The sequence below is a fragment of the Festucalex cinctus genome, chromosome 4, assembly GCF_051991245.1.
Source record: "Festucalex cinctus isolate MCC-2025b chromosome 4, RoL_Fcin_1.0, whole genome shotgun sequence".
Lineage (NCBI taxonomy): Eukaryota > Metazoa > Chordata > Actinopteri > Syngnathiformes > Syngnathidae > Festucalex > Festucalex cinctus.
Window position 1 is genome coordinate 26,071,211 of NC_135414.1, and position 27,339 is coordinate 26,098,549.

General features: G+C 40.6%; 1 protein-coding gene across 5 annotated transcripts; it reads left to right on the forward strand.

Moving 5' to 3' along the window:
* The first annotated feature begins 23 nt into the window (after positions 1 to 23).
* Positions 24 to 26,939, forward strand: greb1 (growth regulating estrogen receptor binding 1). 5 transcript variants are annotated; one of them, XM_077518199.1, is made up of 35 exons: positions 24 to 120; positions 7,384 to 7,544; positions 8,372 to 8,479; positions 8,576 to 8,752; positions 8,856 to 9,038; positions 9,961 to 10,074; positions 10,193 to 10,318; positions 11,017 to 11,169; positions 11,255 to 11,377; positions 11,565 to 11,750; positions 12,027 to 12,163; positions 12,250 to 12,520; positions 13,447 to 13,575; positions 13,743 to 13,913; positions 14,133 to 14,330; positions 14,685 to 14,868; positions 14,959 to 15,022; positions 15,083 to 15,142; positions 15,215 to 15,351; positions 15,412 to 15,763; positions 16,611 to 16,726; positions 16,836 to 17,044; positions 17,126 to 17,720; positions 18,653 to 18,809; positions 18,896 to 18,998; positions 19,084 to 19,239; positions 19,337 to 19,473; positions 19,570 to 19,731; positions 21,096 to 21,300; positions 21,399 to 21,561; positions 22,665 to 22,783; positions 23,914 to 24,146; positions 24,253 to 24,453; positions 25,900 to 26,038; positions 26,136 to 26,939. In XM_077518199.1, exons 2-35 carry the CDS (start codon positions 7,391 to 7,393, stop codon positions 26,297 to 26,299), a joined length of 5,886 nt encoding a protein of 1,961 aa, XP_077374325.1. In that variant the 5' UTR covers positions 24 to 120; positions 7,384 to 7,390; the 3' UTR covers positions 26,300 to 26,939. The 5 variants fall into 5 exon arrangements, with proteins under 5 accessions (XP_077374325.1, XP_077374322.1, XP_077374324.1 ...); XM_077518196.1 differs by having other exon boundaries at positions 14,959 to 15,142; XM_077518198.1 differs by having other exon boundaries at positions 14,959 to 15,142; positions 16,836 to 17,041.
* Positions 26,940 to 27,339: the final 400 nt, after the last annotated feature.

Sequence of the window (27,339 nt, forward strand, 5' to 3'; positions counted from 1 at the left end):
CAAAAGTGATGGCACGCGCGACCCTCAGTTTGTCTCGAGCCGTGAGATGGAGACAGCTGGCTGACTTTACCGACTTTTCCCTCACAATTGTTACGAACTTTGTCCCGCCCGGTAGCAAAGGTGAGTATTTTTTTTAATTGGCATTTTCGGGCTTTGTTCCCGTGGCACTCGTTTTGTTCACTTCTTCACTCAGAGGATGATGATGCTGTGTGTCGCTCAGGCAAAAAAAAACAAAAAAAAAACAATAATGTGTGTTTACTGTTGAAGTGCATTTAATGTCAAATTCAAAAAACATTATAGCCGAGAATAGTTTGGGTTTATTTGTGCACGTTATACATATGCAAGGAAGCACGGTATTGGCAAGTGAAATCTAATTCCCCTTTTCAATTCCCCCTAAATCAACATTTTCTGATTGTGATAACTTTTTAAATGCAAATTTATGTTTGTCTATTCATTGAGATGAGTTTTAATTATTGCAACTCACAGCTAATTTGTAAGTATTACTGTTATAACATCAGTGTTGCACTGGAGTGGGCAAAGTATGGCACATTGGACATGGCCCGTGAACTGAACTTTTTGTGGACATTTTTATTTTTAATTGATTTGTATTAATGTAGGTGTTTTTTTGCTGACGTTTGGTTTATTGATGATTTTGTATTTATTTATTGTTTTTTTTTATTCTCATATATTGACCATGCAGTGGCATGAGAAACTTAGAGAGGTCAGAATTGTCAAATGTATACACTTTTATTATTATTATTATTATTATTATTATTATTATTATTATTATTATTATTATTATTATTATAGCAAATATTATTGGCATTTTTTCCTCATATTTCTTACAGTACAGACAATTATATGAAAATAAAAAAAAAATCATTTTTTTTTATTATTAAACAAACAATGGGTCATATTGATCCATTAATATGTTATGCCAATTAAGGATCAAAACAAAATAGGTGTTAGAGTTTAATGATAAAATAATATTTAAAAAAAAAATGTAATCCAATAAACAATTTTATGTAGCCTAACACATATACTGTACCGTTATTTTTTATTATTTTTTTAAACCTCTTCTTTGAAATGCCTGGCCCATCTGTCAGTGTTAAAAAACAAAATGGCTCTTAAGGCCAAACATTTGCCCACCCTTATTGTAGCATGTTAATATAACCCTCAAACAATGATTTATTGTTTATTGAACAGTCTGTATTGTACTAGCTATGAAACCACCAGGGTTTTGTTTGAAAAATATTTGAGAATGCTGTGTGTGTGCGTGTGCGTGCGCCCTCGCGCGCACCGCATTCATGTGCTGACACGTAAATAAACAGTGCTTGTTGTGAGTCATGATGACAGGGAACGTACTGCATGTTGTGCATGCTCAAAATCGAGATTGTCTTGATGCTAGACAACACACATTTGCCGGGTCTTATTGGAGAGAGAAAGAAAGCAAGGAATAATCATCTCAAGGACGTGTACGGTATGATACTTGGAGCAAAAGCAACAGGCCAAGCAGAATCAGAATCATTTTTATTGGCCAAGTATGTTCAAACGTAAGGAATTTTGTCTCTGGCAGTTGGTCATTATAAGACACTACAGCAAAATATATATTTAGGACATAGTCACAAATGCACATTGTAGTGTAGTGGTGATTCCTGGCTACTGACCCAATACCCGGTCCCAATCGTGGATTTAAAAAAAATAAAAAATAAAAAATCTGGTGGGTTGTACGGGTTGAAACGATAATTCGAGGAGTCGACTTTACATCTGCAAATTGACATTTAGGACTTAAAGTCGACTAATCACGTTTTACGACATAAAAAAATAAACTTGCCATGCTATAACGCTAGTAGCGAAATGTTAAACCAAAAAAGTGATAGTCATTGTGCTGGTCTGAGAGTGCGAAAATATGATAGTTGTCGTTAGCGGTTAGCCTCGCTAGCTTCAGCTAGTGCTATTGCTGCTTGTTTTAAACTAGTTATACTTCCTTATATTGGTGTCAAGGAAGGCAACACAGTCTTGTGTGGGTCTGAGATTACGAAAATAAACTAGTTGTGGATGAATATAGCGGTTAACCTCTCTAGCTTCCGCTATTGCTATCAACGCTTGTTTTTAAAAGAAGCCATACTAATGAGACCCCTGGACTGTCAGCGAGGAAGGCAACACAATTTTGTGTGAATCTGAGAGTGTGAAAATGCAAAAATGAGACTTGAAAAACATGCAAGTCCATCTTCAAATACAAAAAGAAAGCACAGTCAAACAGAGAAATGCTTCATTTTTGGGAGCCTGGCTATAATATCCCGTCATATAACATGCTATATAGCTAAACACAAGATGAGACGTGCAATTTGGCAGATGTGTCACTATGAAATTGCAAGTTTAACTAGACTAAGTGCAATTTCTGGAGAAATTGCGCGGGAATGCTGAAAGCTGAATGCCAATAGCTGAATGCTAATTCCGAATGCTTATAAATTATGTGAAAAGTTTTAATTGAAGTTGAGAGATGCATGAATAAAAAGAACTGAGCAGTATCACAGAGCTGGTAATGATGATCAGTTGTATGTATGGACGTGGGCGTGGAAAATAGAACTTGGAAAAAGTTCAATGTCAGTCCCATTGAAAATGAATGGGGAAAAGTTGATATTTAACGTCAAATTGTGTGAGTACTGTAAATAATGTGGAATCAGACGATATATACCCCGGAATGCTTGAATTTTTGAAGCAAGTTGAAATTTGAACGGTGTAAATCGGAAGTTTTATGTGGGAGAAGAATAAAAATCCGAATAACACATGTGAGATGCTTTCAGCATTCCCACAATAAACATCCACCGGTTTGGGTGTGCATCGTTCCTATAAGGTCGATTCTCTCCATTGCTGATGATGTCATAATATGTTCGCGCGTGGACGTTTCATCGGTGGAGGGGTGTTGACCCGTCAGTGGGCCAGTTGGCCGTCCTCTGCCATCGACCCGACGTCAGTTGAGCAAACTGTGAATGAGAGATTTCGTCGGGGTCATAGGTCAGCGCTGGGCGCACACCGGAGGGTGCGTTTGTGTGTGACATCCATTTGCATGGATTTGGGCCGCGGGTCAGCGTGCAAAAGCGGCTGCTGCTGTCCGTACGTGCTATAGAGCACACACATTGTGTTTTTAAAGCGTGCGTGTGTCTGGTTTTGTATGTGGAACATGATCTTCTCTCCAAGGTGCCGGGGTGGAGGATGGACGCTGCAATCCAGACTGAAAAGAGGGAAAGAATAGCAGGGGATGTGTGTGTGCGTGCGCGCGGCTGGTATGCGGTGCTGGCTAATAGAGAAAGAGCCTGGGGTTCTTATCTGACCTCTCCTGGGTTGACCTTTCACCCCTATCCAAGACAAGCCCTTTGTGTCCACAGAGCTCGAGCCAACGAGAGAGCATCTGTGTGCGTGTGCATCCGTGTGTGTTGCATCAAAGTCTTGCCTAAACATTGTTATCTAGACTGACCTCCGTGGTGATGAGACCTCACTGAAGCTTTTATATTATCCAAAGTTCTCATAAATAAACATTTGGACATGTTAGCTAGCTGGAGTATTTGTGTATGATGTATGATGAAAACATGTCAATATTGTGGCTGATTTCTGAAAGAAAGCCAGTTAGCTTAAAAAAAAAAAAAAGAGAAAGCAAGTGTTGAAATGCTAAGCAGCCCGTGTCGGTGACATCCTGAAAGAAAAGGGGGCTCCCGAGTTTAAAGGGGTCCTAACTACAGGTTTTGTATTTGGGTGCTTTAGTGTGGTGGTGGGAAGGCAGGGACCACGGGGTCATAAAACACCACAATGGTGTCTCTCTCCCCCAGGGTGAAAGAGAGACAGAAAGACAAGAAGAGATGGGGAGGTGGGGGGGGGGGGGGGATTTAGGGATGAAAGGATCTCCCACTTCCACGTCAGGCAGTTTGGAAGTGGGGGGGGATGCAAAGAGAAAAGATCAACAAAGGTTATGTGAAAGATTTAAGCACTAATAGTACATAAACGTCTTCTAATAGCCATTTTACTAGTTTTGGTTGTAAAATCATAATATATGTAAAGTTGCCTTTGATGTGGAATCCACGAAATGCAACATAATTGAAAACTTTTCCTAATCTGATTAGTCACAATATGACTAAAAAATGCCAATTTGCTTGTTTAAAAAAAATAAGTTGTTTTTTTTCCCTCTGTAGAATGTCACAAAGGATGAATCCACCATTGAATACATTTTTCAAAAATTTAAAGCAACTTTTTAACATTCTCCCTGTAATATTTTAGCAGGCCACTAATCCAAAGTGACACTTTTGTCATTTGGATTGTTATGTTGATTAACTATTGGTCCCGGTTTTTGGTCAGGAGGACATTTCCCCGCTTTCATCCTGTGTCTCCCCGCGGTTGTAAACGTCAGTCTGCTGTTTGCCAGAAGGTGTGATTACTTCCTCTCCTTCCGTGTTATGACCAGCCTTTTTTTCTGTCTTCCTCCCTCTACAAAGCGGCGAGAGGCAATGACAGACTGCATTGTTTCTTTACATGTGGAAGTGTGGAAGCAGAAGGTGGCTGACAAAACGTGTTTTTTCGACAAAATAAATGGGAGGGTCGTAATATGAACCAGCATATTCTTTACGTTTTTGCATCCTTTTGAGTGGAAAACCACATCCAATCCACTTTTAGCACCTTTAGAATTACATACGTCAGAGGTGTCCAAACTTTTTCATTTGAGGGCCACATACAGAAAATCAGAAGGACGCAAGGGCCACATAATGTTATGAAGAGAAATTGTGTTTAGTCCTAAAAATTGTACAAATAATTTATTTGTGGTTTTCCATATTTAGAAAAATTGCTACAGTATATAAACCAATTTATTTGTAATATAGTAGTAGAGTTATTATAGTTTTGGAATTTTTCATTTTAGTTTTTATTTTGTTTTGAGTTTTGTTTTTTTAAATTTAGTTAGTTTTAATTAGTTTTAAGGGTGGTTCTGTTAGTTTTGATTAGTTTTAGTTCTTTAATAAATGCTTAGTTTTAGTTTAGTTAGTTAGTTTCAGTATTAGTTTTTTTTTGTTTTGTTTTTAACGTTTATTACTTGTATTACTGCTTTGTGTGTTATTAGTGTAATTTGAACCTACAGTTTGTGTTACATAACTCAGAAACTTCATTTTTGACCCAATTCAATCAGGTTATTCATCCATCCATCCATCCATCCATCTTCTTGACTGCTTATTCCTCACAAGGGTCGCAGGGGGTGCTGGAGCCTATCTCAGCTGGCTTTGGGCAGTAGGCGGGGTACACCCTGAACTGGTTGCCAGCCAGTCGCAGGGCACACAGAGACAAACTCACAAGCACACCAAGGGACAATTCGGAGCACCCAATTAACCTGCCATGCATGTCTTTGGAATGTGGGAGCAGACCGGAGTACCTGGAGAAGACCCACGCGGGCACGGGGGAGAACATGCAAACTCCACCGAGGAAGGCCGGAGCCTGGACTCGAACCCGAGTCCTCAGAACTGGGAGGCGGACGTGCTAACCAGTCAGTCACCGTGCCGCCCTCAGGTTATTCAATTAACCCAAAAATTTGGTTCAAATGAATAGCCCACAACCCAAAAAATGGGTTAAATTAACTCAAAAAGCTGTATTGGTCCGTTCTTGACCCAATTTGAGTCATTTTTGACCCGACAGTTTTTACAGCGTACCGAGCTACTTTCTTGTTAACAAAACGTGTTGTTGTGTTATTCATTTCTTAACCAGATTTAAACTAGCTAGTAGTCAATTGTTTGGAAAAAAAACTTGCTAGTGATTAGATAAAGTCTCTAAATATAGCTTCCATATTGCTAAATTGTCAACAGTGACTGTGCTTTTTTTAAACGAGCTCCTCTTTCACGTAGTGTGATGAACCCAAATGAATCGATAAAATCAAGTAATCATCTGGCCTTTCTAGATACGAGCACGAGTCACGTCGTCACAATCAAAGGCAGAATGTGTGATTTCATGGTTCACATTCTACGTGTGGGTAACTTCTTTTTATACTTGTGTGACAGATGCGGACCGCGCATCTATGACGCAACTGTGCACTGTGCAGATGTTTTGACACAGCCCTTGGATCTAATTTGATTTTGCGGTTGTTCCAATCCTGATAGCGTGTTCAGTGAGTGAATGTTTTGTTCCTGCCGTGTAACAATGCAGAAATGTTCGTCGCTGCGGGGACGGACTGTTTGTCTTTTTCCAAAGTTCTTTGTGTTTTGTTCTTTCCCTTGTGTTAAATGGCTTCAGCTGAAAGCTTCTTGGTTAGTTGTCATGAATTTGAGAAGCTGCTATCGTAGACCATATGTCACAAAGTGGCCACAAGCGGTTTGTTTATATACGCAGCTGACCTACAGGTTGCTCGGGTCAGACAGTCATGTTTGTCTTTCTGAGTGTGTACGTGCGTATGTATGCGTGGGTGTCCTTTCTTGGGTTCGTTTGTGAAATGGGGGCCGCCAGCATATGGGGCAGAAGGGGGATTACGTTGGCCTGAGCATCCAACCTTGTTATTTGCCTCCAGGTTGACCCACTTTGGTCACGAGTGCATCTACTGACCTTGCCGCAGTGCTTTTAACAACATTACATAAAAGTAACAATTATGTGTTATTACAGAAACTGTATTCATTCTGCACATGTAGCAGAAACAAACATTGCCATTAACAAAATGAATGTAATGATTTACTCTCACTGACTTTGAGAGTTGAAGTGTCAGTTTAACAGACCACATTTTGAGCGAGTGTTTTCTTCATTGAGGTTGTGGTCAAACCAGAGAGAGCTGCCGGGAGAGAGAGAACGGAGAAAAACAAAGAGGGAGTAGCGTCTAGGTCAGGGTGTCCTTACTCTGTCAGTGCAGCTGATTTTATGGCATGCCGTCTGGACACATGCCTCCATTAGTTACTGCTGTTAATGTGTATGTGAAGATGTGCCTCTGGAAGTTTCAGGCTGCTGCTGTCTGTGTGTAAATATATCCATTGTGGTTGATCATATTAAATAATTATGTCTTTGTATGCTTTTCTCCCACATTTGAATAACGTACTTCAACTTTGGGTTTGTCTCGTCGTGGGTTTCACAGTAAATCACCTGCATGATTTGTTTGGCACAGTTTGTACACCGGATGCTCTTCCTGACACAACCTGTCCATTTTCATCACCCTAATAATGTTTGGCTAACCGTGCTTACTGGTTGATCATTCACCATCACTGCAGATGGAGGTAAAGCATTGAATGAAATTAGAGGGATTTAACGTGCTGAGTGATTCATGACTGCTGTAGTAATCTGAGTGCTAATTAAAAAAATAATAATAATGCAAACAAAAAGTTTGACAAATGTTTGATGAATCCCCTCCAACAAATTGTTATTGTGTTTTCTCAGAAGACCAATGGGGAACTCGTATGCGGGCCAGCTGCGGACCACGCGCTTTGAGGAGGTCCTTCACAACTCTATTGAAGCATCGCTGAGGTCCAACATTGTGGTGCCGCGGCCAGTTTTCTCCCAACTCTATCTGGAGGCAGAGCAGCCATTGGCACATAACGGTGAGTTACAAAGTAGGCTGACGCCCACGTGCGACTTTCACAATCTCTCATAAATTGTGTTTTTTTTTTTAAAGAAAAGCTTATAGCAAATGTATGTGAATATGGTTTTAGTGATTCTCAACACTTTGCCAAGAGAGAACATCAGGTGTGCTTTGGGAAATTGTCACTTTTAAATAGCCATCCATCCATCCATCCATTTTCTTGACTGCTTACTCCTCACAAGCATCGCGGGAGTGTGCTGGAGTCTATCCCAGCTGGCTTCAGGCAGTAGGCAGGGTACAGCCTGAACTGCAGCCAATCGCAGGACAAACTTTTAAATAATTGGTCTGAAAAAATATTATTTATTTACTTCAAATAGATAGATAGATAGATAGATAGATAGATAGATAGATAGATAGATAGATAGATAGATAGATAGATAGATAGATAGATAGATAGATAGATAGATAGATAGATAGATAGATAGTTAGCTAGCTTCCTATCTAGCTATCTAGCTAGTTAGCTATATAGGTAGTTAGCTAGCTACCTATCTATCTATCTATCTAGCTAGCTAGCTACCTATCTATCTAGCTAGCTAGATAGATAGATAGATAGTTAACTAGCTATATAGATAGTTAGCTAGCTACCTATCTAGCTAGCTATATAGATAGTTAGCTAGCTACCTATCTAGCTAGATAGATAGTTAGCTCGCTACCTATCTATCTAGCTATCAATCTAAATAAATCAGATTTTTTTTTCCCCGCCATTATCTATTTTTCTATGTGAATAATAACTTTTTCTGCATTTTTAACACATTCGCCTATTTTCCTAACACGTCCAATCAACAGGCCGCGCAGAGAACGATGATGAGGATGATGAAGATGGCTCAGAATCTAACAGTCCTCCAATCCCTTATCAGATGAAACCCCCACCTGAGGGATGCTGCACCACAGACGGTTTGTGCACATTTTGTTCAGGACAAGTTTACTCTTAACGACCCGCAAAGTAAGCAAAGTTCCATGTCAAAAAATAACAAGCATCCCTCCCTACAGGCTTCTGTCAGGCAGGCAGGGATCTGCGTCTGTCATCACTGGCATCAGACTCCTTGGATGTGTTGCCGGGATTCATGCTGATCGGGTTGAAGTCCCCCTCCCTTCCCGAGAACCTGCTGGTGGGTGCCGTCGACCATCGTTTCCTGCCGGATGAACGGGGTCACAACGCTCTGCTGGGTAAGACGAAAGGCAAACCTTGCTGTACGTCAAGTGCTCTCCATTAAATGCAGCTGAGAAGCCATCATCATACACTGATTCGCTCCCTCGTGAATCCCTGCAGGCTTCTCAGGGTATTGCATGGGCTGCGGAGAAAAGGGCTTCCGCTACTTCACAGACTTCGCCAACCACATTAACCTGAAACTCAGCACCCAGCCAAAGAAACAAAAGCACTTAAAGTTCCATCTGTACCAAAACAACCAAGGTGTGCTGGTGAAAGGATCTCCCATCTGCTGGAGGGGGCACGGTAAGATTGGTTCGTATCAGGATTTTAGTAATAGTTTTGCATTTTTTTCATTGCACTTAATTTTTTTCCAATTCAGTTAGTTTTAATTCATTTTTAGAGCAGCTTTGGTCATTTTTAATTGTTGTTGTTTTTTTTCAAAATGCTTTGTTTTGGTTTAGTTATTAGTTTTAGTATTAGTTTTATTTTGTATACATGGAGTAAAAAAAAAAAAAAAGTTCACTAAAATAATAAGGTAAATTACAATTCCTAAACAACTGCTCGAACTTCCTTCTAAAGCTCATTTATGAAATGAATTGTTGTTGTTTTATTGTGTTTATGAAAATTGCTTTTTTTTTCTTTTACAAATTTCACATTATTGTGTTGCAGCTCAAAAAATATTCCCCAATGTGAATAAACAATGGAGCATGAAGAAAATTATCACCACAATATCCATGTGGATTGAATTACACTAATACCGGCTCCTCTTCATTTTAAAAGCAGAGCAGTCGTGACCAAGTCATAGACAGTCCGGTGTTTAAACTTTTGTGATTTTGCTTTCTATAATACTCACTATCAATCATAAAGGCATGTTGATTTTAACAAGTCACGTGCATATTTCCAGAGTTAAAGAATGTCATAGGGAAGACAGCTTTTACAACATTTACAGTGCAGGTGGACTAGCAGAAAAGATAAGGACAGGCCAAAGGTCAAACGGAAACCATAGCCTGAAGGTAACGGGAAAAAAAACTTATAATAAAGGATGTTACCCAAATCTCCAGGCCACGGCCCCTACAAATGTAAAATCTCTTTTGAAGATTAAGTTACTTTTTTTTTATTTTTCTAAATTTGACCGCAACTGTTTGAGTTGAATTGAGTTAATATTTTAATATTGTCTTGCACCACAATGAATTGATTTCTCGCACATATGTATGCTGCATTTCAGATGGCCGAATCAGACAGATGAGTTCGAGTCTCTCAGAGGCTCATGCGACATCGGATGAGCAGCCATTAAGTGTGGCGTTGATGCATTCCTCACACGCAGCTGGCAGCTTTGCAGGTAAAACAAAACAAAAAAATTGGTCATTTTCACTTCAGGAGGGCAATTCCTTCCAGATGCTCACAGCTTGCTAACAGATATCTTAAAGTGACAGTATTAATGTTTAATGCATTTGCAGCATCATCCCACGCAAATGGCGTTCCTCAAATCTCCGATACGTCGCACCCATTGACAAATGGCATCCATGCCAGCTCTTCAAGCGCGCAGCCGGTGATAAATCATTCCGGACCGGGGAGACCGTCAGGTACACGAGTACAATTTCAAATGCCGACAATGACACATTCAGCATTATTGTTACACCTAATCATTAAAACATAATGTAACTTTAATAGTCTATATATTTCACATAGTGAATTCAAACGTTGTGCATGAAAGAGTAGCCATTGTGTCTGCTGTCATTAACCCCCCTGGGTTTGTTCACACTTCTGAGGAGGAGCGCAGCCCCCTGTGTTATAACGCCACTGCTGTAGGGAGGCTGCCGGCTGCATTGTTTTGGGGATCGTCTTTTGTCTGCCTGATTTCATTTGCCAACACTTGAGGCACTAAAAATTTCCCTGTCGCTTTCTTCTCTCTCCCTCGCTCAGTAGCCTCCATAAACCGGGGTTGTAAAATACTCCCGTCTTTTTTCCTACTTTCTCGCTGAATGAAAAAGCTTCCTTCCTGTCAGTGATGTGGTTTTTTTCATGTCTCTTCAAAGAAGTGGGACTTTTTGACTCCGGTCTCCATCACTGCATTTCAACAGAGAGTGAAATGGTTAATGCATAAAATACAACTACATGCAAATAGGCTGCATGTATTGAAGGAAACTACACCCCAGCTGCCGATATTAACATTTGACAGCATTCCGATGGAGAGCAAGATGTTTTTATTTTTATCTTTTAACAGTTTAGTAACTAATTTGTTAAATAAAAACAAATACCATACATTGTTTTTGTGCTCCAGGGTTGCCAACGAATGCTGGACCCCCCAAAAAGAGACATAAGGGTTGGTCCCCTGAATCGACTTCAAATGGTTTGTTAGAAAACACAGGGAAGACGACACCATCTTCATCAGTGTTGCCGTCATCAACAGTTACCGCAAATGGAGCCAGATTAGGTAAAATCTGAAAAAAGAATAATGGTGTAATTTAATTGTATGTGATGTCTTTATACATACTTGTTGTGCTTTGTCATACATCCAGATGCCTCTGCCACACAGAGTTCCTCACAGAGGTCCTTAACCACACTTTCTCCCTCTGGGCTGTCTGTAGCTGTGCCTGATCAGCTGTTACACACTTGCGGACTACAACCTGTCATCTTTAAAGGTCAGATACATTCATATTAATGACACTTGTAGGTCAGGGGTCACCAACCTTTTGGAAACTGAGATCTCCTTCTTGGTACCATGTACGCAAGCCCTGGGTGTTGTCTATCAGTTGATGTTTTCATCATCATTTAAGGCAGTAATTCATTTTGTGAAAGGTTTTATCTGTATATCTCTCCTGGAAACAGGTCATGGCCCTCTCCCTCAGCTGACTGGCAATTTTACTGAAGTGCTCGTCAGCTCTCTTCTGCAGAGTTGTTACCTGAGCTCTCAGACCCTCCCTAGGGTCTACCAACACTATGGACCATCACCCATTCAGCCACTGTCTACTGAGATGCAGATTCTTCTCACGGTCTACTACCTTGTTCAGCTTGGTCAGTGTTACACACTGTAATAACCATTCACACCCCAGCAGGAAGCAGCTAAAACTGGATTATTATTATTATTATTTTTTGCTTTATTGTTGTTGTTACGCTCAGTGACCACTAGATGGCAGACTGATACAGACTCATAGAAAAAAAAAGATATAAAACTGCAGTTTTGAGACTTCTAGAAGCTCTTATTATGATAGTTTTTCCCTGCAAAAATGTTGTATATTTAATTTATTGTCTTTCATAAAACAGTTTTCATAGTTTAAATTCACTTTTTAGGTCCCGAGCAGGTGCCCCTGATTGAAGACTTGGAGCAAATATTCATGAGGTCATGGAGGGAGTCCCACCTCAGTGAAATCAGACAGAATCAACAACCTCAAACAACAGCCACCCAAGGGAGGCACTACGGAATTGAGGTTCATTTCTCCAAAATTATTATCGTATATGAATAGCCATGACTAAAGTGATCGTAACGTAAATTTGCTCTTCTTGGCTCCCCCAGGCACCTCCTGCCCTTCCAGGGCTCCCTCAGCATCTTGGCTTAGCACCACAGCAGCCTCTGACGCCCAGCCAGCTTCCTTGGCTCGCCCAGCTGGCTGCGTCGTCCTGCGGAGAGGGGGTGGTGGTTTTGGGGGAGCAAGTGGGAACTTTGGCTCAGGGCCTTCAGCAGATGTTTAGCAAGTTGATGGAGGGACGGTTCGAAAACACAAACTACATCGTCGTCATTGTGACCGCTTCCGGGCATGAAACACAGTCCTGTGTGGTAGTCACAGGTAGGATTTTGTGTCTTTAAGAACTCTTTGACTGCCAAACGTGATCCAAAACACATTTGGTGCATTTTCACTCATCTTCCAATACAAACAGAATATTTTGCGCGATGACTACATAAACATGGTGGATATCATATGAAAGATTTGATTCCATTCTTTCATTAGAAAAAAAAAGTATGATTCTACTTTATTCCGTTCTTTAGTAATCACCATTTGAATATAGGTAATTTGAGTGACATAAGCAAAAATAGAAAAGACAAGGAGAAAACTAGCTTTTTGTGAAAAGATACATTTCCTGCACAACAGTGACATTGACAGTAATATTTTTTGGTTTAGTGACGCTGTGTGAATTAGGTTTAATGTGACAAAGGTTTTGATCATTAATGTCATCCTTGAAAACGTTCTATTTCATTAGATTCATCATGTTTCATTGGAATTTGCTACACCTTGAGCCCATTGAAAAGTGATACAATGCTGCCATCTTCTGGCCATAGCTAGTGGGTGTTTTTGATTTCACAACTCCATTGACCAGGCCGTGCTCCACAAGACGTTGCACTGCTCATTGATGAAAAAAAAAAAAAAAGTAGATGACGAAATGAAATAAATGAAATAAAATATTATGGCTTAATGTTCCGTTCATATAACATTCTTCCATGCTCAAGGTGTGAATCCTAAAAAAAAAAAAAAAAAAAAAAAAAAAAAAAAAAACGATTCTGCCGATTATTGAATCGATTCGAGAATCGCGCGATGTAGTATCGCGATATATCGCCGAATCGATTTTTTTTTAACACCCCTAACGTCAATTAACGTTTATGGCAGCATTCAATACGATTTTAACATACGTCATTAACCGTTTTTGGCAGTCAAACAGTTTTAAAAAATAGTTGAAAAAAAGAGACATTAACCATATTTATGTGCTTTTGTTACAGGTAAACACCAGTGTCGAGCCTTGGCAGAAAATATGTTCTCTCCCAATGACGGTTTACGAGAAATTAACCACCAGCTTTCATCTGGTGAAGCCCAGGAGCTCATCCAGTTCTGCAGTTCGCTTGGACAAGGTGTGCTTGATTCTCTTCCTTGGAATGTATGAATCCCTGCTGTGTTTATTGTGCACATGTTCTGTTCTGTTACAATTTGTACGACGGCATGACGTCTCAGCGACATGCGCGCTGATGAGAGTAGACGAGGCATATCGAACGCCAGTGTCTAACTTCCTGTTTGGCAGATGGTGATATGGATTCCCTGCTGGACAGCGCAACCTTGGACAGCAACGAGCCATCTCCCTTATCCAGCAGTCAGGAATCGACAGAGGAAAAGAGTGTGAAAAACACACACAGTCCGAAAGACTCACACAGCCCTAAAAATAGAATTCTGCCTCCTAAGGAAACTTGTTCAGGTGAGACAGATGACACAAATACTCTGAAGTGCATTACTGTTTTGTTTTGTTTTGTTTTGTTTTGTTTTGTTTTGTTTTGTTTTGTTTTGTTTTGTTTTGTTTCGTTTCGTTTCGTTTCGTTTCGTTTCGTTTCGTTTCGTTTCGTTTCGTTTCGTTTCGTTTCGTTTCGTTTCGTTTCGACCTAAATTACCATATGAACCTGCATGTGTATCCATGTAGAGTACTCTGTGGAATGGCGGGATATACGACCCATCCAGCTAGCGGTAGCCAGAAAGCTGCTGTCTCACGTTTGCGCCATAGCCGACTCCAGCACACAGAACCTGGACCTCGTGTCCTTTGACAGGGTCAACTTCCTCATCCTGGTCCCTCCCTCCGAGGTCACCTTTCAACAGACTGTACTCCACCTGTGGAGCTCTGGTTAGTTACATGTCTTCACACGTTTCCCCCTCATGAGCCTACTTTTGACACTTTACCCGTCCATAATAATAATCAATTTTATTTTTATAGCACTTTTAAAAACATGTGTTTACAAAATGCTTTGATAGACCAATCAGAACACAAATTACAGACCATAAAAGAAGAAAATAAAATTGGGCTTAAAACGGAACCTTGTGGTACACCACATTTAAACGTGGAAATGGTTGAGCAGTGGTTGCCTATGGTGACTGCAAATATTCACTCTAAATGATAGATACAAAGGATAGACAGCTCTGAAGCCAGATTGAAATGTCAAATTTCAAAGTCCATGTTGATTTGAACCTTGGATTCCAGGTGTTCTTCAAGAACTCGGAAGTCTCGAACAAGATTGCATGTCGCAGCGGGAAGCCGAGCGCTACGTGGTCAAGATGGATCAAAGCGCTCAAGTGCGAGTCGACAGCCTGATACAGGAAGCACACAGCAACTCCTACACGCTTTACATCCTGGTCCATGACCACGCCCACTGGGACGTCAGCAGGTCTGTATGATACAGGAAATAGTTGAATTCAAGAGTCTTACTTTTTGACATTAACGACGCAGTGTGTTTCCTTTTCTCTCTGCTTCTCAGCGCCACTTACTGTAACACAGACTCTGGTTTGGGTCTCGTGGACCAGCTACTGAATTCCAGAAAGGTCAGAGATGCTCCAAACATCCTGATTCTTCATGTTACATCCTTCCCGTTTGCTCTGCAGACTCAATTCACACGCATCAGCCCCTATAACGAGATCCACTGGCCCTCTTCGTTCAGTAATGTGAGATTTCATTCTATGTGTGCTCATAAAGCATATTTTGTACATAAGCACATTAAAACATATCTTATGCAGGATGTGGACCTGTACCATGAGAGAACACGCTATTTTGGCGTGCCAGAGCTTTTAGAGTCGACACGCTCGGGAAGCAGCCTGCCTCTGATGCGATGCGACTCTTCTTTCGAGAGCATGGCATCGGCCCTGGAGGAAAGGTACACACTGCCAGTGAAGCATAACATAAAAAATATATGAACCGTTTCCATTTCCCTCAGATTCCCAAAGCTGCACAGCGCTGTGATCCGCACTACAGTTCTAATCCACCACTACTGCGCAGCGCTGATGGCTGTTTCGGGAAGAATCGGCGGCTCACACAATCTTCACAAACACACGTCTGTGGAGACGCTGGGCATCGTGCAGGCGCTGCTCAGTGCCGCCCAGCAATGCCCCGCCCACCACGGTCACATGATCCTACTGAGGATCCCCTCCCTGGCGCTGGCAGCCTGGGCGCATCGGCGGCTGTCTCGAGTGAGGAGACAGCTGGGTCTGGAAGAGAGCTTTGAGATCATATTGGGGAATCCGAGCCAACCTCTGAATGTTGGACACAGCTTTATTGATCAGATTAAGGTATGCAAATATACTATACTTCCCAAGTAACCCAATTATGGGTCAAAAATGGACGGATCCACTTTATGGGTCACTTGGCCCAATTTTCTAGATTGTTTTATGCAAAATGACCCAATTTTTACCTAAAGTTGGGTCAAATTAACTCAAGTAGAGGATCTGAATTTTATGGGTTGTTTTATACAAAATGACCCTCTTTCTTTCTTTCTTTCTTTCTTTCTTTCTTTCTTTCTTTCTTTCTTTCTTTCTTTCTTTCTTTCTTTTTTAATTACAAATCAACCCCGAAAGTTGGGTCAAATTGGCCCAAGTAGATAATCTGACCCAATTTCCTGTGTTGTTTTATATAAAATGACCCAATTTTAATCCAAAGTTGGGCCAATTTAACCCAAGTAGTGGAACTGACCCAACTTGATGGGATGTTTTATACAAAATGACCCATTTTCTGACCCAAAGTTGGGTCAAGTTGACCCAAATATAGGATCTGACCCAACTTTCTGGGTCGTTTTATACAAAATGACGTGTGTTTTTTTCCTCGTTTCTTTGTTTTTTGTTTTGTTTTTTTATCTGGGTCAAATTGTCCCAAGTAGAGAATTTGACACAATTTTCTGAGTTGTTTTATCTAAAATAACCCAATTTTTGACTCAATCTGTCCTTTTTTGATCCATAAATGGGTTATTTTTGACCCAACTGTTTTTAGAATGTATGAACAGTAAATATGACTCTGGCGTGCACTAGGTCCTAGCCTAGCATGCTTGGATGAGTTTGTTCGAGATAAAAGCCTGTAAAATAGGCCATTTTAAAATGACTGAAAATATTAATACGTCTTCATATCTGAATTTGCCTGATGTAGCTATGGCTAAAAATCCAAGAAGCTGACTGGGTTCCTCGTACCTACCTGGAACTTGAGGCTCTTCCCTGCATTCTCATCCTGTCGGGAGCTGAACCTCAAGGAGAATCACTTCCCAGGTTGGCACACGAAGACCAAAACAGTTGACCCCATTGTTCTTCTTCTGAAATTTCGCAACAATGAACAAACAGATCATTTATTCTATTTCTGCCTGCCTTCTTCCCACAGGTCACTCAAGTACTGTGACCTCCGAGTGATAAGCTGCTCCTATCTGCAACGTACCACACTTGAACAAGAGTTGGGACTAGCAGCATACCTGCTGAAGGCGGAGTCTCGGTCGCCGCACAACCAGGGGACAGGAAGTGACCTGCTGGAGAGTGATGCGGAAAAACTCAGCAGCACCGACAATGAGGAAGAGGAGAATCAGGAAAACGGTAGTCAGTGACTGTCACAATTATTTCTATTTTGAACAGTTTGTCTTAGTTTGATGATTTATTTAAATTGAAATGTCCTTCTAGAAAGCTCCCCTGCGTCCTCCAACCAGCCACTCCAGTCCAGCCCAGATATTGGAGCATTAGAGCCGTTCCCTAGCCAGAGCAGCACATCGACGTCTCCAAATGCCCCAAAGAGCACAGTGGACACCACCTCGTCTCCTTCGCGGGCTCAGCTTCCTCCCCCTCCTCCTCAACTTTCTCTCCAGTCTTCATTTTTATACCCTCAACCTTCATTTCATCACCCGAGCCACTCTATAGCCCAAGCGTACTCCCTGGCCCAACCCATTTTCCAGCCACACATTCTGAGTCAGAACCAAACCACCTCCCAACCTTACTTCCAAACACTCCCACAGCAACTTGTCTCCCACCCGCCACCCCAACCGCTGGCCCCTGTCCGGCCTCGTCGTCACCCTTCCAAATCCACCTCTTCTAGCTCCTCGTCCCCCCGAGCCTCGTCCCCTCATCTGAGCTGCTCGTGGGCGCGGGGGGTGAGTCGCCCACCTTCCGTGCTCCTCCCCCGCTCGCTCTACGACATCATCACAGCCAACGATGGCAGCGGTCTGCCGCGATGTACCTCCTTCCTGCCGCATATGTCGGTAGCATGGGCGAGCAGCTTCAGGTGAGTCTACTGTACTACAAACTGTACGTGGAAAAAAAATCTTCTTAGCAGTCATTCCTATGGAAACGTATTGCATTCACTTGGAAAAAAAACCTCCTGTTTTTCTGACTATCAGGAAAAAAAAATTATTCACAAAACAGGGCAAAAAAAATATTTAAAAAAAAACTGGAAAAAAAAAAGCTACTTTGAAAAACAGAAGCTGGGGCTGAGTATTTATTCTTATTTTATTTTATTATTTTTTTATATATATATATTTTTTTTTTTTACCTCTGAACTCCAAGTGAATTGTTGCAGACTCGCTAATGGCGGATAATTTTTTTTTTCTGTTTTCTTATTTAAATATTTTCCCCCCGTTTTTCTGAATTTTATTTTATTTTTTTTATGTTTTAGTGAGCAATTTTTCCTCCTGTTTTTCAGAATATTTTTCCAATTTTTTTAAATATGTATACATATATATATTTTTTTAGGACAGAAAATATAGGGTAAAACAGAAAAAAATCAGAAAAAAATACAAACAAAGAAAAACAAAGCTCCTCAAAAAAATGTCAGAAAAACAGGAGGGTTTGGGGTTTTTTTTCAAAGTGAAAGCAATACGCTTCCATATATTCCTTCTCTGCCTACATTTACAAACTAAATATTTGTGCCATGAAATTGTATTAATTAATACTATTATTAATAATATATTATTGTAAAAAAAAATGTAAAGTTGAATAAGTACTAGATACCAAATGCTTGGCCCACTAAATGCCTTTTAGATACATCAAAATTCGATGGTTTAAGTGTTACCTAATTGTGTTCACTAGTTTGTGCATAACCTTGCTAAGACAAAAACTATAATAAATTTTTTTGCTCAGTGGTGCATAGTTTATTTTTGATGAGTCTCCCATAAACAAGCCCTCATTAAAGAATCAAACAAATATTTTTCCACACAGGCCTTTGCTGAGTAAGATGATGACGTGCACGGAACAGTCGCTGTACTACCGGCAGTGGACGGTCCCCCGCCCTTACCACATGGACAGCAGCAATCGCACCGAAGGACGCAGCGACAACTTTCACCCCCGCAGGCTCCTCCTCAGCGGACCCCCACAGGTAATTTCCATCTTTTCCTCACTGAATGTCAAAGTCACGCTGCGTATTTATTTACCTTCTTTTTGGCAATGATGTCATTTGGCCAGGTGGGTAAGACAGGCGCGTACCTGCACTTTCTGGGTATTCTGTCTCGGATGCTGATCAGGCTGATGGAGGTGGATATCTACAATGAAGAGGAAATCAACTTCAGTGAGTAATCACCGCAGGTCAGAATAAATAAATAATGATATGCTTGTGTTGATGTGATGTTTGTGCGTGCGTTTTGTTGTTTTAGATGTCCAGTTAGACGGGGTTCAGTACACACCAGCCAATGCCGTGTGGCCGGATCCGGACGTTATGAAGACTTTACCCTTTGACTACACAGTCCATGACCCCAAATATGATGACATCAGCTTAGTGTACTGCCCTGGATATAGGCCAGCTTCTGATGGTAGGCAAAATCTGACACATATAGACAATGCATATAGTCAACTACGTAACGTCACAAAGTTTCCCTTTTTTTTTTTTGTTGTTGTTGCCTTTGCAAGCCAACCCTGTGCACCAGGAGGAAGTGTGCCTCAGGAGACGCACAACCAGGATCAAACTGTCCAAATACGCCGCCTTTAACACTTATCACCATTGTGAACAGTGTCACCTGTACTTGGGCTTCAACCCCAGATACCAGGTCAACAACACACAAGCGTGCAAATATCACACATTTTTATTTTTCAAAAGCTGGACATGTCAAGACTTTTTTTTTTTTCCTTGAACCCCAATCTAGATGTACGAGTCTACGCTGCATGCTTTCACATTCACCCATCTGCTGCTTGGAGAAGAAATCCAGCTCTACTTCATCATCCCCAAGTCCAAAGAGCACTACTTCAGTTTCAACCAACCGGGAGGCCAGCTGGAGGGAATGCGGCTGCCTCTTGCTGCAGACCGGGTGAGTCAATGGACAGTCAAAATACTTGTTTCAGGACGCTGGTTACAAAGCTGTTAAAAGTTGTAAAATACTTGTTACGCTATGAAGCCTGAATCATGAAATATATTAGAAAAGTCTGATTATTTGTAAATAGAGAATTTATTGGTCGTTTTGAACAAACAAATCAGATTCCACACATGACTTTTGATTTGTGTCATATATGATACATCCAATCACAATGCTTTAAATTTGTACATTTATAATTGTCAAAAATCTAATAATAAACAGACATATCAAAAATATTAGTATTTCTAAAAATCAGAAAGATTTCCCACTTTTAATAAGTATAGATGTCTTTCCTTTCTCTATTGGGGTGATTTTGCAGGGTCACTGGAAAAGCCATCAGGTGGGTGATACTGCCCTCTAATGGATTATCCGTGCAATGCATGTGTCAGATCATATACGTCAGGGTTTTAATGGGGGAAAAAAATATTATACTCATGAAATAGACGGCTCAATGTCTGGTATATAACTCATTTGAACCAAAAAATGTGTAAATACATTTTTTAATACTTTATCCTTCACTCACAAAAACTTTTTATATGTTTTTTTTTTTTTTATGTATTTTTATGCAAGAGCATACAGAAGGCTTTGATGCCGCTTCTGACTTGAAGAGGTGGCTTAAAGCAATGGTAGTTATTACAAAAAATGGACAGCAGGTGGCAGCAGTTTATAAGGGCTCAGCCATCTTTTTGCTTGTGTTTTCAACAGGAATGCGAATAATGATGAAACTTAGCTATTTTCTAATGTTAATTGCTGCAAAACGGAAACAGATACAAATATACTTGTTTTTCCTGATGAAAGAAGAGACTCTAATCTTTCTTCTGGTATATTCCATATTTGTATAGCAATACAACACAATATTCAGTGGGACTTGCAAAATTGCAAAATCAGTCAACAATCCAGTAAAACAGTTGGGAGCGAAGGGGGTTTTGCTTCAGTGAAAATGGCTGGGAGTGAATGAGTTAATGATACGTTTGGCTTTATTGGGTTAAGTTCTTTTTCTGTGAACAATTGCAACACCCATTTTTTAACACTAGATGGTGCTGCAGGTTACTCTTCTGGAATTTCTTCACGGATAACTTTAACCCCTTGAAAAAGTCGGAATTTTTGGAATGTCATTTTGTAGTTGATTTGAATCAGAAGACAAATGGTGAACTTGTTCAATGTACGTATTCATTTGAATGGAAAAGTAAAAAAATAATAATTACGAGGATGTCCTGAATGACGTTGACTGTTTTGAATTGGAATTGGCGAAGACATGCGGAGTGGCTATTAAGCATTCACACAGGGATTCCTATAATTGTAATCATTTCTTTCGTCAGAGCCCAGACCGCATCAAGAGTCCAATCTTCACTCCAACCACGGGGCGCCATGAGCACGGTCTCTTCAACCTTTACCACGCGATGGACGGAGCCTCACATCTCCACATCCTGGTGGTCAAAGAGTACGAAATGGCCGTCTACAAGAAGTACTGGCCCAACCACATCCTGCTGGTCTTGCCTCCTGTCTTCAATGGGGCTGGCATAGGTGGCGCGTCTTGCTGTCACACAACACACGCACACACAATCTTTGTCTTGCATCTTTTTTTTCTTTTTTTTTAAAAAAAAGCTTCTCTTCTCTTCCAGGAGCTGCTCACTTCCTGATCAAGGAGCTGTCGTACCACAATCTGGAGCTGGAGCGCAGTCGTCGGCAGGAGGGCAGCGGGCCCACCACCGACGTTTGGCCCTTCATCATCCTGGCGGATGACTCGTGCGTGATGTGGAACGTAGTCGACTTCGACGCACGCAGGTACGTGCTCACACATTTTGCACTTGATCGATAACGGTTCTTCTCAAACCTTTTACAGCGAGGATTAGACCACCCTTGTTTGTTTGTTTGTTTGTTTTTTGGGAGAAATATAAATAGCTCATGAGAGTTTAATTTAACTGCTGGTATCCAGACATTTTCCTTTGTTTTCTTGATAAAATAACTTGAAATTATTGACTGCACAAAACAGTGCTTTGAGGCATTCCATGTTTTATTTTGTTTTTAGTCACATGACACTTTCAGTGGTGCCAAGCATTCAAATGAATGAGATGAATCTATTTTATTTTTTATTTTTTTATAATTCAATGTGCCCAGGTGAAGATCTAAGATCTTTTATTGCTAAAAATTTGCATTCATGATTATTGTATGCCACTAACAATATGCACCATTTTAATAATACGGAACTTAAATATAGCGAAATCATTTTCTTAAATAATATTTTCATTAAAATATATCCTACATAAAGAATAAATGTACAGTATAGCACGTAAAAGATAGTAAAGTCAAGTCATCTTTATTTATATATAGATGCAATTGAACTGCTTTTTTAAAAAATGTATTGTTTGAAAAGTAAAAAAAACAAAACAAAACAGTGCACTCTAGATTAAAAGTAAGAAATGGGATGTATTTTTTTTGTTTGTTTGTTTGTTTGTTTGTTTGTTTTTTGACGCTGAAGCTGTAAACGCTTTCAGCGTCCAATGTATTAAATTGTATTCCTTGTTTTGAATGTTGTAAATTGTATTGATACCACTAGAGGGAGCCCACATGCCACTAGTGGTAAGGGAACAAACGATCTAAAACGACATAAATATTGTTTGTCTTTTTTAGTAAAGAACGATGCAGTACAAGTTTTAAACATTTTCAATTGTTTTCTAAAAACAATATTAACTGAATTTGTTTTTGTGTGTGAAACCCTAATAATCACCCACATCATGTTATAAAACTGACCCTGCATTTGATTCTTACCGTTTCTATGATGTCTAACTACATTTCACCTTTAACATCATATGAGCCTTGAGGAATCCGTCATGATGGCTTCCTGTCATACTGAGCCATCTTTATTTTGTCCCCTCTGCTGCTGCTAGTGGCCCAGTGGAACACGCCGTGTCGCTGAAGCAGGTGTTGCAGCACATGGAAGGCTGCCCAGACCTGGCCCACTACGGCCTGTGTGGAATCAGGAAGTGGAGCAGTCGTGTTCTCGCAGGTTAGAATTCATGACAGCCTAAAAAACATTTGTGAAGAGTTTTCGAACCGGCGGAAATGCCAAAATAGTGACGGGACCCAATCCTGCTGCAAACACATTTTCCACTTCCGTTACACTATTATTTTTTGTTATGTCTTATTGATGTGTTTGATTGTTTGTCAAATTCAATAAACATCTGAAAGTGAATTGGCGACTGTTGCTGTTTTTTTTTTTTTAACCTTCACTTGTAACTAGTGCTGTCAAAGTTAAAGCGTTAACTAATTAATTAATCACAAAAAATTATCGCATTAATCATTGTATTACCACAGATTAATCACACTATTAATTTTGATCGCAGATTATCCTTTTTAGCCAACAGTGGATGGTTACATTAAAGGTAGCTGTTAAAGTAAAGCATTTAATAAATGTTTACATATGCCGTAGGTTATTTTTTCCCATTTTAAATTATGCAAATAATTAATTGATTAGAAAAAGCAGGATGAGCGTGTGCAGCGGGCAAAAATGTTGGGGGAAAAAAAAAAGCTTTTTTAAGTCAGTGATTAATCATGATTAATCACAATTCTACGATGTGATTAATCGGATTAACAAATGTAATCGTTTGACAGCTCTACTTGTAAGTAATATTTTTTCTCGCATCACAAAGCAAAAATCAACCAAGCGGCTGCTCATAACTCGAATAACAGCAAGTTGGGGGACTCGAAAGTGAAAACGACCACGTTACGCTGAAAATGTATCAAAAATGATACAAAAAACATTTCCACATCATTTCGCAATCATCTCGTACAGATTATTTTATTTTGAAATTTAGATTTATCCCAACTTTGAACCTCTTCAACATGATACTTCCCTGACACAATTCCTAGTTTCTTGTTAGAGTGTGCTTTGGCGCCCTCTTGTGACATTGTATGGCATTACAGAAAGATCACGAAATCATGCAAAGAGGCACGTTATAATAATAATAATAATAATAATAATAATAATAATAATAATAATAATAATATTTCATAACTACTATCGTGTCTGTTATATTGTCAAGTATTTGTACAGGTATTGAATTATTTATTTATTTTTTTAGGTTAGATGTACTGGATGTAAGACTAAAACGTGCCGTGTGTTGTGTCTGTGCGTAGGCCCGAACCACAGGGAGCCTTTCTCCAGAGGTCACCTCCACGACTTCCTCCTTCTCAACGTGGACCGCAGTCAGAACGTCCAGTACGACCAGAACCGCTTCACGTGCCACGACGTGGACTTCACCCTGCGTCTGCACAGCGCCGGGCTGCTCGTCTGCCGCTTTAACAACTTCAGCGTCATGAAGAAGCAGATCGCCATCGGAGGCTACCGCACGTTCATCATCAAGGCCAAGGCAAGGAGGCGGAAACATCTTTTTTTTTTTCATACCATTTCAAGTTTTTTTTTTTTTTTTTTTTTTTTTTTTTTTTTGTTATCTAATGAGAGGGAACTGTGCCCAGATGACGGACGTGCCCACCTCAGTGGGGGCCTCGCAGTACGTGTGCGCCCCCGACAGCAAGCACCTTTTCCTGGCCACCCCGGCTCAGCTCCTCCTGGAAAAATATCTCCAACACACCAGCCACAAGCTTTTTCCTCTCAGCACCAACAACTACGAGCACCCGGTCCTGTCTGTCGACTGCTACATAAACCTCGGACCGGAGGTAACAACACGGGTCGGAATTTTTTATTTTTTTTTAAACCTTCTTTTGTACCTTCTTTCCCTCTGTCCTGCCTTCCTTTCCATCATACTTATTTTTTCCTGGAATCTGTGCACATGGTGGGAGGGGTTGATTTAAACTGATGTAAAGCACTTTGAGTAGCATTAAATGCTTGATTGATCGTTCCTTCCTGCATGCCTTCCTTCCCTCAGATCCGCTTTTGATCCTGCGTCCTTCGTTTGCTTAAAGCCACTTTTCTGCCTTCATTTAGTCCTTCCTTCCTTCCATCATGCTTTTTTTTATTCACGCATCCTTACGTCCTTCCTTCTTTGCCTAAACCTGCCTTCCTTTGCTGCCTTCCTTCCACTTCTGACCTCTTTTTCCTTCTTTTTTCCCTGCCCTCCTTTTTTCCTCGTACCTTACTTTCTGCCTCCATCATAAACCTCGTTCTTTTCATCTCAGACCTGCATTTCCTTCCTATCATCCTTCCTTGCATCCTAGCTTACTTTCTGCCTTCCTTTGTTACCTAGTTCCTTTAATCTCAGATCTAATTTTATTCCCTCATGTCCTTCCTTCCCTCCTTTCTTACTTTCTGCCTTCCTTTGTTACCTAGTAGTTACTGTACTTCCACCTCTGACCTCTTTTTCCTTCTTTTTTTCCTGCCCTCCTTTTTCCCTCCTACCATACGTTCTCCCTCTATCATAAACCTACTTCCTTTCACCGCAGAACTGCATTTCCTTCCTAACATCCTTCCTTCTATCCTAGCTTACTTTCTGCCTTCCTTTGTTACCTAGTTCCTTCCACCGCTGCCTTGTTTTTCCTTCTTTTCTTCCTGCCCCCCTCTTTTCCTTCTCTTCACTTTCTGCCTTCCTTCGTTACCCAGTTCCTTTAATCTCAGATCTGCTTTTTACTCCCTAAAATCCTTCCTTCCCTCCTTTCTTACTTTCTGCCTTCCTCTGTTACCTAGTTCCTTTCCAACTCTGACTTGTTTTTCCTTCTTTTCTTCCTGCCCTCCCTCTTTTTCTTCTCTCCACTTTCCGCCCTCCTTCGTTACCCAGTTCCTTTTACCTCAGAACTGCTTTTCTTCCCTAACAAAATTACTTCCCTCATATCTTACTTTCTGCCTTTCTCCCTTCCTTCCTTTGCTGCCCTTTCCTTCCCTCAGACCTACTTTTTAATAATTCCTTTGCTAAAAACTACTTTTCTGCCTGCCACTTTTTGCTCTTGATTTAAATGTTTTACCATTTTTATGTAAACTTGTAAACATTTTATAGTGATTTAAAGGTGTAGCCTACTTTGGGCCCACCCTGTATAAATGAAAACATTAAAAAAAAAAAAAAAAGTTATTTATGGTCCGCATTTGCAGAGAATCAAGGCTTTACTTAGCTGTTAATGATTTTGCTGCAGCGTATGTGACGCGACGTCGCACACTTGCCCGTGTCTCGCCAGGTGACCGTGTGTTTCGTGAGTTCAAGACCTCACTCGGTCAACATCTGCACCGCAGGCCTGCTCTTCAGCGGCCTTCTCCTCTGTTTCGCCGACGCCTTTGTGACCCCCAGCTTCCTCAAGAAGTTCAGCTTCCTCAAAGGTACACGTGCCGTCCAACTTCACGACGCTTGAACGCAAAATGTGCAGTTAAACGAAAACCATCTCGGGAGTCAATGGCCATCTCTGCCTGCCTGCAGGCGCGACCCTTTGTGTGATCAGCGCAGATCGCAGCTCCTTGAGGCAGACGGTGGGCAGGCTGGAGCTGGAAGAGGAGTGGCGCTTCCGGCTCAGCGACGAATTCCAGACGGCCAACGCCAAGGAGGACCGACCCCTCTTCTTCCTGACAGGAAAACATATATGACATGCAACCAACAAGAAGAAGATATTCACAAAACGTATTGTTTACATGCATGATGTGTGCTCTGAACTGAAAACGGCCATTTGTGTAATCCATGGAAGAAACTCACCACTTGGGGATTTCTCACTGTTAGCAGGGAGCCTGTTTGCAATAAATTAGTGGGATTTTGTATCAAAAGTGATGCACTGACAAAAAAATAGGGATGTTATTGGAAAATAATGAATTGATGAATGTAATGTAGTGCGTCACATCTTTTTGTGCACTTTCCTCCTCAATGTGTGTGAGAAAACGATGCAGGTACAAGCGTGTGCAATGTCTTGATGCAATATTCTGCAGCCTTTTGTTCTGCAGACTTTTAACGGTCGACACAATCATTCATTGTATGAGGGTAGCCGATTTTTGGCAACAAGTGCTTTTTTTTTTCCCCAGTAGATGCTTTTTTGTTAAGAAATACATGTATTTGCATGTTAATTATTTTTTAAGACTATTTTGAGTACTTATCTACTGCATGTGTAGTGGGTGCTGTCTCTTTGTCAGGATGTAGACTTTCTAATGCTTGCATTTGATGTTTTTGTACTGTAAAAGGCATGTCACAATGTACAGATTTGATTACCTTCAATTGTATAAATGTACAGATATTTTTAACGTCTAATGAGTTTTGTTGTTTCTTTTTAACCACATAGGTCTTGATGTAACTGCGCAGAGGCGGGTTAGACCCCGTGATGGCAATTTTGCAGACAAGCACATCCGTGTGGGAGTGGTCTTAGTCCGCTTCAGTCACGGCTAATCTTTTAATCCCTTTAAATGTGATGTGCTAGAGGCTCAAAAATGCCGGAAGCACATCTGCATCGTGAAGTGAGCACTTGGAGACCACCCCCATGAATTTTCGTTTAAAATAAAAAAATTTTTTTAAAAAAAACGACCCCCGACTTTAGCAGTCTGTTAAGTTTTACACTTTAATAATAGATCATGACAGACACTTTGTGGATGTTGGTGTGCTTCATGTCTGTGAGCAGTTGCTGTGTTGCGCAAGACTGGCACGA